The 11,448-nt window shown below is 41.3% G+C and overlaps 1 protein-coding gene across 5 annotated transcripts in view; it reads right to left on the bottom strand.

Annotated features, from left to right (window-relative positions):
• Gsk3b (glycogen synthase kinase 3 beta) overlaps positions 1–11,448 on the bottom strand; it is a 149,207-nt gene that overhangs the window by 8,799 nt on the left and 128,960 nt on the right. Inside the window, exon 12 of one of the 5 annotated variants that reach the window (XM_060370378.1) lies at positions 9,753–11,403. The exons of 3 other annotated variants lie outside the window; for them this stretch is intronic. In XM_060370378.1, coding sequence (XP_060226361.1) covers positions 11,342–11,403 — 62 coding nt within the window. In that variant the 3' untranslated portion in view covers positions 9,753–11,341. Of the gene's footprint in view, positions 1–9,752; positions 11,404–11,448 lie in introns of those variants that run through there. One more of the 5 variants, XM_060370379.1, reaches the window with a different exon arrangement.

Raw genomic sequence — 11,448 nt, 5'->3', positions numbered from 1 at the left:
TATCGAATCCCCACATAAACTAGCAAGTGAGCAGTTCTGGCCATGGTGGCCACCATGTATGCCAGCTGATGCCTTGCCAAGGTGAGTACACGAAATACCTCATCCATACCAGCAACCTGCAGAGTTACGGTAATTGCTCTTTGGCAAAGTCCTTTATAGCTGCTAATTTTCAGATGCCCTTAGACAAGCTCTAGCCCATGGTTGTATGACCTATGAGTAAGTCTAAAGTGTGGTTGCAGGGTCACCATGAAATGCACAAACCTTTTTGTATGATCATGTATCTGAAAATGAGTTTGCTGCCTAAATAATAAAACCTGTTGGATACTCACATTCCTCAGATTTGTAATCTAGTGATCCCCTATTGTTCTCAGCATTGTATCCAAAATCACTTGATAAGGTAACTCATATACCAATAGCCTTTGCCAGGTGTGGTGGCCATCCCTGCCTACAGCGACAGAGACCTGGTTCCACAAACAATTAAGTAAACCCTTCATATGCAAAGTTATAGCTCTTAATTCACATTAAACAAACAAAAACACCCCACAAACATAAAACCCTTTGTCTGGTTCAAAAATCTCCACCTTAAATCAAAGTACACATGCTGGGAGAAATACATTCTCTCTTTCAGAGGGAGATAAAGTACGGGTAAAAAGGAATAAGAGCAGTGTTCTAGAAACTCCATTCTACAGACTGCCGCATTTCCTACGGCAATGAACAGGACTGTTTCTTGCAAGCGTCACTCTCACCAGGAAGATGCTCTGAGGCTCGCTGTGGTATGGCCGCTGCTGTCTAATAGGCACCAGGAGGACACCAGCTCAAGAGCAAGCAAAAAACACAAGGGGACGACCACCTTTACAGATAACCTACAAGTGACTTTAGGACATGCTTGTTTTATTTCCACTTCCTTCTGTGGCTGAACATGGGACTGTCCTCATGAGGTGCGGACATCCGTGTCATGTCTACAGCCCTTTCCCTTTCACAGTTCAGCAAGTTCTCTCTATTTCCCCTTACAGTCATCTTCCTTTTCACACAAGTAGAAGTGATGCTACAATCTTTCAGTCAAAGATAGGCTAAGACTGTTCCAGTAAAAGGGATTCAACTACAAACAATCCACTCACTGGAGCCCTGAGTGAGACTCCTTTCTGGGCTTCACACTGATAAACTTTCTTAAACCTAATTCCACAAACATAACTACGTAACTTAATAGCCTGTCACTTTGGAATGAGTTACTTAGCATATTCATACCTTAATTCTTCCAATGTAGTAATAACCTTTTCCCGTGTGTGTGTGGGGAAAGCCTTAGAGATGTATAATATAGTAATTGTTCAACAAATAGAATGGACAATGAGACACCCACAACACTGTAGGGCAGGGCGACTACAGTGAGCGTGGCCATGTGTACAAGGACCACCAGTGGCCACAGATGTTAACCTAAGTGCTTTGTTCTTTCTCTTTTCTTTCTTCTTCTCGCTCTCTCTTTTTCTCTAAGTGGCTGGAGCTGGAATTATAGACATGTACTGCTCATCCTACCATTATTCTATGTGTGCTTACCACTGTGCCCGACATCTGAGAAAGGACTTTGCAGGTATCATATGTGGCCCATGCAGCAGCCTTGAGCAATGGGTATAATTATTGTCTCTATTTTACAAGCAGGAAAAAGGTGACACAAGAGATTAAATGATAAAGTCAAGGCTCTGCCTATGTTAATAAGTGGAAGGACAGGACAGGAGTATAGGGAAGTACAGCGAGTGACAGCAGAGATTCGCCAGCATTGAGAACAAAGAGTGTAAGAGCATTTTGATTTAGAACCAATAAAAGCCATTGTACCTTCTGGAAGCTCATCTTACTACATCAAGACAGAGCAGTAAACTTACGAGAGAGACTCGGAGCATTCAAACCGTCCGTACAGGATGGACAGAGGCAAAAGTACTGTGGAAACAACCACAGAGCTGACAACCACAGGGCTGACTCTAGGTCAGCCCTCCCTAGAAACAATGGCCACTCCTCCCTTTCTCAAGCTCCTACAGAAACCCTGCCTCCACCCCAGACCAGACCTGAGAGGGAATGGGGCGACAATCAGCCTGCTCTGGGAAGAGGAAGGAAGGCATAATACGATCATCCTAATATACTGTGACATCTTCTAAGATGACACCAGTGATGCATGCCACTTAGCACCTACGCTCTTAATCAGTCCATTCCCACACTGAACAGGACTGACCTGCATAACTGACCAGATACAGCAAAAATTATGGTATGTGATTTCTAGCAAGGATATGAAAGACATACGGCTTCCACCTTACTCTCTACTGGATCGGTTGGTGTAAGGAAAGCCAGCTGCTATGATGGAAAATACTCAAATAACAGCACCGTGATGAGGCCCACAAAAGGACTGGCTGGACCCCTGTCAATAGACGTTTCTTAACCAAGAATGATCCAGCTTGGAAGTGGCTCTTCTAACCCTGGGCAAGCCATGAGATAACTGCATTCTTAGAGAACACCTCCCCCTCCCCGATTAAAAATTAATTTTTTCTTATATAATATATCCTGATTACGGTTACCCATCCCTCTACCAATCACAGTTCCTCTCCACATCCCTCCCAATCCAGATCCACCCCTTTCTGTCTCTCATCAGAGAACAAACATGCTTCTAAGGAATAATAATAAAATAAATAATAAGACAAAGCAAAGACTAACACGACAGAATAGGACAAAACAAATGAGAGGAAAAGAACCCAAGGAAAGACATGAGAAACAGATACAGACACAGAGACCCAGTCATTTGCACACTCAGGAATCCCAGAGAAACACTGAGGTGGAAGCCATAACACAGATGCTCATCTTAACCCCATCATTCAGACCCTCAACCTAGCCGGGTGGCTTCTAAATTCCTAATGCACAGAAGCAATACGAGATAATGCTCACCCTGTTACAAACTTCTAAAATTCAGGATGGCAACGCAGAGCAGCAAGCAATGAATACATCAGTATACTGAACTTAAATGCCACTAAGGGTTTGTACTCAAAGGCCCAGGTCAGCATCACTGACGAAGACCCTCCACGATACTGGCCTGTTTCTCACAAAATGTACAGGACTCTCTTAGGGCTAGACAAAGATTTCATCATATAAACAACTGCTTCTTCCGACAGGTATGTAGCTCCAGGGCTTTTGTTTACTTTAAGAATTAAAAATACTTTTATGACTCTTTCACGTATGTGGAGGTGGGGGTGCGCACGTCTGCACGTATGCACGTATGACTGTGAAAGTTTGAGGTTTTATGCTGGGAATCTTTCTTGATTGTTCTTTCACCTTAATCTTTGAGGTAGGGCCTCTCCACCAAACCTCGAGCTCAGCTATCTCAAGTCTCGCTAGCCAGCCTGCTCTGAGGATGGATCTCCATCTTCTAGGCACTACCAGTTGGCAGCCAAACCCACAAGGCATTCACATGGGTTCAGGGCTCCAATCTCTGGCACCCTCCCTCACTTGTGCAGTAAGTACTCAGTCACCGAACCATCTGCCTAACCTCAGATCATGTTTTAAATGCTCATTTTACTTTTGCAGACAGTGTTTCATTCTTCATATAACTATGCCACACAGGCTGGTCTTGAGCTTCCAGTGACCCTCCCGCCTTAGACCCCCAATTGCTGGATTGCAAGTCTGTGCCACCACACCAGCTTGGAAAATTCTGCACATAAAAGTCTCTATCTGGTAAGGAGACGTTTTCTAGGATGGCAGGACAGGACTGTGTGTGTAAGACTCAGATTCTCAGAAATATGGAAGCTACTAGATTCTGGAGTCATGGATGAATGGCAACAGACTCAATACTGAAGAAATTACCTCAACCTAGCTTTTCAGGCCATAAACCTAAAAGTTCTCATATTGATTTATCTTTTCTTCTTCACTCTTCATTTGTATTAGCAACTCCTACCCATTCTGGGATAGGAATGTGATTATCAAATGTATAATCTGGGAGCCAGTGGAGGTCACACTTTAAACTGTCGCCAAAGGGTCTTAACTCAAATGCATTTCATTTTCCTTATTTCCGTTATTACGCTCTACCAACTCCAGTCTAAAGCCAGCATGAAACAAAATTTTGTCATCCAGAAATATATTGTTTATACTCCACAGGAAATTTTATCAAGCTACTCTTAGTGAAAATAGTGCTAATGAAAAATGGTATCTTTTGTCAGAACCTGGAGAGATAAACAAAGCTATTTTTCATTGGGATCAATGTGTGTCCCCAAACCTACTAAGACTGTAATTATAATCTACACTAGTGAGCTCAAAGTTCCCCCGACACAGTTTTTGATTCTCTCTTCAAAACACCTATGACGATTTTGATAGCTAATAAGGGAAAGGAAACCTTCCTTAGCAACCCATCTTTAACTCCTTCCATATTGTTCCTAGAAAGAGATTTGGCACAAGACACCAAGGGAGTTGGCAGTCACTGCAAAAATAGAAGTGAAACACAGAAGCCAGTGACTCAGCCCACCCACCAGCCCTCATGGACAGCCTGTCAGCAAGACTGCTCACATCCAATCTGCTGATACCAAGAGTATCGGTTGCCTGGACGCTCAGAGGGAGTGAACATTTTAAGTAACAGGCTCCCATCTTCAGGGCAGAGAACTGAAGCACATGGGTAATGGGAAATATTTTCATTTTTAAGTTAAAAGATCTAATTAAGGAATAATGAAGAAAAATAAAAAAGTAGGTAACTTTAGGCAAGAAAGTGAAATCTGAGAAACACTAAAGGAACATCCAGAGCGAGGCATAAGACAGTCATTAGCTAAATAAGGATTTTGAGTTCTGTTAGGAGGCAGTGGAAATCCCTAGACAACATCTGAGTTAATAGGACAGGATATGCTTGACACGCACAACCCAACAGTTTCCTAGACGCGGCACCTACCACTCAGTGTTCTGGGAAAATTAAGTTTTCTTTTCCTTCTTTTAAAAAGGCATCTGTATATGCAGGAAAATGTGCATGTCACATATGTGCATGTTTAGGCTTGTGTCACCTGCAGACATGTACCCAGCCACTCCTTTACAGCCCTTCACCCCACTATATACGTATTTCCCTTTAGAGAGTGCACGTGCAACACCTGTGCCACGGAGAGCCTAGGGGTTCAGCTTCATCCTTACCCCACGAACACCAAGTCATCAACAAGCTTCCTTACCTACCAAACATCTCCCTTTGGGACGGGGTCTCTCGCTGGACTGGAGCGCACCAATTAGGCTACAACGGATAACCAGAAATCCCCAGGGACCCTCCCGCCTCTGCCTTCTTTCCGCTGCATTGTAAGCAAGCACCACCATATCTGGTACTTTAACCGTTGTGGGGCTAGAACTAAGGCCTCATCCTTTCAAGGCAAGCACTTAACAGACTGAGCCAGGGTCTCATACAGCTCAAGCAGGCCTCAAACGCCTACCTCCTAAGTGATGGGGATAACAGGCGTGTTATTGCCATATGCAGCTGGACAGCTCTCATTGCAGCCATTCATACACAAGTTTATGAAGTAAACTTGACCCTAACGGAGAACATGCACACTTGCTGGTGTGCGACTATGAAACTGAAATAGTTTACAACAGAAATCTATCTCCCCGGAAGAGCTACGCACATTCGGCTGCCAAACTGGTAACACATAAAAGTATGCACACATACGCACAGTGACCCCCCCCCTCCTGGGAAGTGAACAAGTACTTGCACCGCAACGGGGAGTATAATCTGGGACAGGGTTTTTGGAAGGCATTTGACAGGATGTATTTAAAAGCCCTCATTCCTTTAACATCAGTCCCCAAACTATTTCAGTAATTATTTTAAGTGAATAAGCAAGGCTTTATGCAAAAGTTGCAAAGCCCTTTTCAGAAGAGCAAAAACAACAAAAAGCTAAACAATCCTTATATATAACTCTAATGCTCAAAACTAAGAAATTAGATGAATTGCCACAAATACTATTTAGTAATAGAAAAACACAGCATGTGTCTACAGTAGTAGACATTCATATTCAAATAGCATGAGCCCATTGAACAGAAAAGCACATCTCTCTGGCTACTCATATACTAAGAAACAAAACATCTTCTGTGATTACCCATGGAAGCAAAAACAGAACACACTAGCTCCCATGCTAACTATGTATCTTTAGTGAAGAAGAAGAAAAACAAGGCACACAATTGTCTAAAATTCTACATATACTTGGGTTAAGATAAAAACAAACAGGAAAGAGGATCAGGAAGAGAAATACAGCGAGGGGATCCGGAGGTGAACGCCACAGTAGACACTGCAACACACCACCCCATGAGTCTGCCACAAGACCTCTGGAGGGCTGAGATGCAGCAGCGGCCGTGAACACAATTCACACACAAACAAGTTGCAAAACAGACAACGAGAGGAACTGTTCTTGGTCATTCTTACCCCACTGGAAAGAAATGGCTAAATGGCTGTACATGAGAGGAATTTTGGAGTAAAAACAAGAGTGAGGAGATCATGTAACACATCTAACACTTAACTAGACCCCAGCAAAACAGACTTCAAAAAGTTTATAGAGAATAGGAAAACTTGAGTCAAGAATTTTCAAAGACTCGGCCGTAGTGGTGCACACCTTTAATCCTGGTGCTTGGGGGGTGGAGGCAGGAGGATCTATATGAGTTCAAAGCCAGCCTGGTCTACAGACCAGGACAGTTCCAGGACAGCCAAGGCTACACAGAGAAACCCTGCCTCGAAAAACAAAAACAAACAAGCAAATGAAACAAAACAACAACAACAAAAGGATTATCAAAGAAGTTAGTATTGAAGAAACATTAAAACATTGAAAAGCACCCTGTAACTTGGATCAAGTAACGTCAAATACTCTTAAAGGAAAGGGAGAAGTAACACCACAAAGGGTTTTCTGACAAGCTAATTATTTTAGAGAAGGATACACATAATGGAACAGAACAATGGAAACCTCATGGGCAGCCACAACTGGTTTAGATCAGCAAATAGCAAGAGCTTTCATTTGGAAGTTCAGCCCCTTGGCTAGGAAAAAACGGTGGTGAAGCAGGTCTTAGTCAACTCTTACCACAATTCCCTTTTTCCCACAAAGGTTTTCAACCAGAAAAGGAAAACAGGAATCCTAATCAACAAAACACAGTCTCAAGAAAGGGCAAGATACACCCTTTAAATGTCTTCAAAGTCAAAAGTCACAGTACAAGAAACAAATCTAAAATGCATTCCAGAATTCATTTAAAAAATGCTGAAGAAACTTCCCTGACTAACTCTCTCAAACAAAACAAACCAGAAAAGGTTTAATTTCCATCTCTGATAGAGCCATTTTTTTTTTAAATGAAAAGAAGCTGAGAATTTTCTTAACAAGCATCTGCTGTGGGTCTTTGTTGTTGTTTTGCCTCATGTAAAATTACTACTATAGAAAGTTAGTTCACGGCTAAGCAAACAAGAGGAATGGCCAATTTCACTGAAAATTTTCACTGAAAAATTTCTCTCATCATAACTGGGGTAAAGGCGAACAGTCTCTAGTAGACCTTGCCTCATCCCTTTTGATAGATTTTCTTTGTTTAGACAGAAACAAACAAACAAACAAAAAAGGAGCATATTTGTGAAATGTGCAAGTGGTATACAAGTTATAAAAAACCAAAAGCCTTGACACTTTAGAACATACTCCACAACACAATTTAACATCTTAGTCAGTACTGAGAATTGCCCTCAAGTTTGGTTGGTTGAGAACAATCCTATGTGGATTACTGAAGAGAGTAACACACAGAGAAACCACTTTTGGAATGAGAGGGGGCGTCAACATTGTAATGGGTGATGGAAAAATGGTATTTGCTCATGTTGTCAGTAGCGGGATTACAGTTACTGGAACAATTGTGAACAAACATGAACATTGATGATAGTGATGCTCTATGCTCAGTAGACAATGAAAATGTGCACTGAAATCAGTGGGTTTAAAGTTATTTTCAATAGGAAGATACTGTACTAAAAAAAAAAAATCACCTGTATCCATTAGACTAAGATCCTCAACAGAGTAAGAAACACTGCTCTGCATAAAATACCCTAAACTCAAGTTCAATTCATCAAAGATTTCTGAAGTGGTTTGTATGTGAGGTGATGGGCCAGATAAAAGGTTCCCAACACAATGACTGAGATGATATGAGGGTGCTGAGGAAATCTAACACACACATATCCCTGAAAGGGATTTACAGACTTAAGAGTTCTAGATACATAATCTTCAAGAGATTCTTATGTCATTCTAGGCCATGTTCAACTATAGTGTTCTAAGATATGTATTTAAAGAGAAAAATAATACTAACAATGTTTTTTTTGGGGGGGGAGGGAGAAGTTCAACACAAACATTCTCTAGTTTAACAAAGCATTTTACTACATACATACATACATATATACATAATCTTCCTCACATGTTAGCCTTGAAACCAACATGATTTTAAAGATTTAAAAATCCCCCCCAATATTTACCCACTCTCCATAGTGGCAGCTATGGAAAAAGTAACCAAAATATGTTAATGCCATTTAATGTCACAGACACACTATCTCAACCGTTTTCAAGAAAGGTGAAACGCTGTGACTAAAAAAGTTATTAGTCAAAGTTTCTGTAGAGGCCACATAGCAAGAGCTAACTATATATTCCCAGAAAAACAGTAGGATTTTAGGACTCTATCCAGATATGTAGATTTATTTTCTCTGCTTGTCCAGAAGCAGCAACAGAAAGAATTCATCATGATCTAGGTATCTAGAAGCCACTTAATATTTTGGTCATCAGTCCAAAGCTTGTTTCATAACAATCAATATAATCACAGTCAATTTGTCTTGCTTTTCTGCTTCTGTCCCATTTTATTTAAGACTAAGCTTTGTTCATAGGTCAAAAGGAAAGGCAGAAAACCCCAGTCTTTGCTCTACCTGTCTATAAATGTGGCGGCTTTGGAGGCAATCACCAGGAGTCTCTGTATCCCAACAAGTCTGCTCTGGACAAACACACGCTATGCAGAGCATGCGTCAGACGTGTCAGAATCAGGCCGCAATTTCAGGATCATGCCTTAGTTCTGAATTCATTTTTGTGCTTAAACTTAGCTCGGCCCTGGGCTGCTGAAGACAAGTATTTGCTTTTTGGTGACTCAGCCTCAAAACTGCTAATTATTTTTGATACAGAAATTCTATTTCAGAAACTTAAATCAAGAAAGCCAACTACTGTAATAGCTCAGAAGTTCATATTTTAATTCATTAAACCCAGGACATGCTGGGGTTTATTATATAATGGTATCATTTAGGTTGGATGATTAGAAATTCTGACTTTAAAAATCTAATATTTAAAATATTTTTTTTTTTTAGATTCAGATAGTCCTGTTTAAAGCTTTGCAGCTTACACGTTTATTCTGAGGCATGAAGCAGACTCAGAAATGGTTTATGAGGAAAGTTGTGTCTATGCCGAAAGGCGTTTTTTTTTTCACTGTATCTATGTGAAGACGGGGTCTCCAAGAGGCACACAGACTTTGTCTTCCATATATGTGGATGTGAGATTGCTTTGTTCTGAGGTAAGGTCTTGCATTTCAGTACTGGTGGCCTGGTACTCACTTATGTAGCCCATTCTGACCTTGAACGCCTATTGATCCTCTTGCCTCACCCTCCCAACTGCTCAAATTACCAATGGATGCCACCATGTCTAGCACTTCTTAAAACATGCCTGGGCCCATCCTTACCCTTACTATTTTATAGATAAGGAGACCAAAACAAGAAAAAACAGAGGACACGCATTTTTAAAGTTTATTAAAGAATGTCGCTCCCACTGCCAAACACACATATAACTAAACGGAGGCAACTGTTAAGATCATATATATCATCTGTTGGTGGACATCAGTATTGAAAACATACTTATCTGACCCTTATCTGGGCCCCCAAAGAATTCTACTATTTGTGGTGTCATACCGTTGGTTTACATGAGAAGTGCTTAAAGAAAGTGTCCATGTGAAACACACTTACTGTTTGAAAGTGATGAAATCTTCACTGACTGTCATTTCTGCCCCTACCAAGTCTAAGAACTATAAGCAGCAGGGCCAGGAACACTCCTTCTAGGCCAACGAACTTCTTGTCTAACCAACAATGGGTAGTCTTAACCACTGATAATGCTGATTTCACCACTAGGCAGCTCAGAGCAATAGATGAGATTCTCTCTGGTAACCAAGAACGCATTTCTCCACTTTGATTCAGACTTCAGTTACTATTTCTCAGGTCAATTAAATTCCTCATGTCTTGATTTACCTCAACTTGGGCATAAACTCTCAGGGTCCAAGTCCAATGTCAGCTTTTCTGATGACATAGCTTTTCTGTTTTTTACAGGTATTTTTAAAAACATGTACCCTGCAACATATTTTATAAACTGTTATAACCTGTTTCAAAGTGACATGACCAGGTTACACCAGGCCCCTTTCCAGAGTACAGTATATCCCAGAACCTGAGCTACTGATACACTTAATTATTTCAGTATCTCACATTAAGAAAGTTAGGAGCGAGAGAGACGGCTCAGCAGTCAAGGGCACTTATTCTTGCATAGGATGTGTGCTCCATTCCCAGTACCCACATGGTGGCTCACAACCATCCCTAACTCCAGTTCTAGGGGATCCAACACCTTCTTCTGGCCTCCGAGCACACAGATATGCATCCAAGCACACAGATATGCATCCAAGCAAAACACAGAAAATAAATACGTCTTTAAAAACTTATTTAAAACTTCCTATTTTCTATTTATTGGTATTTGTGTGTGTTCACGTGTATGGCAGTGTTCATGTGGAGGTCAGAGGACAGCCCACAAGGGCAGGTTCTTCCTTCTACCATGTGAGTTCCTAGGATTGAAGTGAGCTCACTGGGCTTGCTGGCAGGTACTTTTACCTGCTGAGCCACCTTTCTAGCCCACAACTCTCATTTTAATATACATATTACAGCAGGGAGGCCCAACTTTTGACATAAAGTTGTCACCTCTAAATGCGCTGAGCCATATCATGTCTACCCTGAGACTGCCTGCAGCCTCCAGGGTACAGATTAGACACACCTGGTCTAAAGAAGTCTAACCAACCTCCTGGACACTAGCTCAGTGAGTAAACATGTCAGTCACAGCACTCTGGTCACACCATCAATGACCAATCTGATATACGTGGTGGGTGAGGTGATAACTTTATTAGTTCATTTAACCATTCTGTCTCTGTTCTAAACAAACAGACAACAGCATTTAAAAAACAAAAACAAACAAAACTGTGTTTCTTGTTTGTCTGTTTGATAAAGAGTCACACTATTCAGCTCTGGCTGGCCGGAAACTTGCAATGTAGATCACGTTGGCCTCAAATCTCAGAGATCTGCCTGCCTCTGCCTCAGGAGTGCTGAGATTACAAAGTGCACTGCACGATCTGCTAAAATTGTATTTTTACATTAAAAAACTTAAAGCACATTTTGGC

This window comes from Meriones unguiculatus, chromosome 17 (genome assembly GCF_030254825.1).
Source record: "Meriones unguiculatus strain TT.TT164.6M chromosome 17, Bangor_MerUng_6.1, whole genome shotgun sequence".
In the NCBI taxonomy this organism is placed as follows: domain Eukaryota; kingdom Metazoa; phylum Chordata; class Mammalia; order Rodentia; family Muridae; genus Meriones; species Meriones unguiculatus.
Note: the sequence above shows the minus strand (reverse complement) of the source record. Positions and strands in the feature narration are given on the sequence as shown.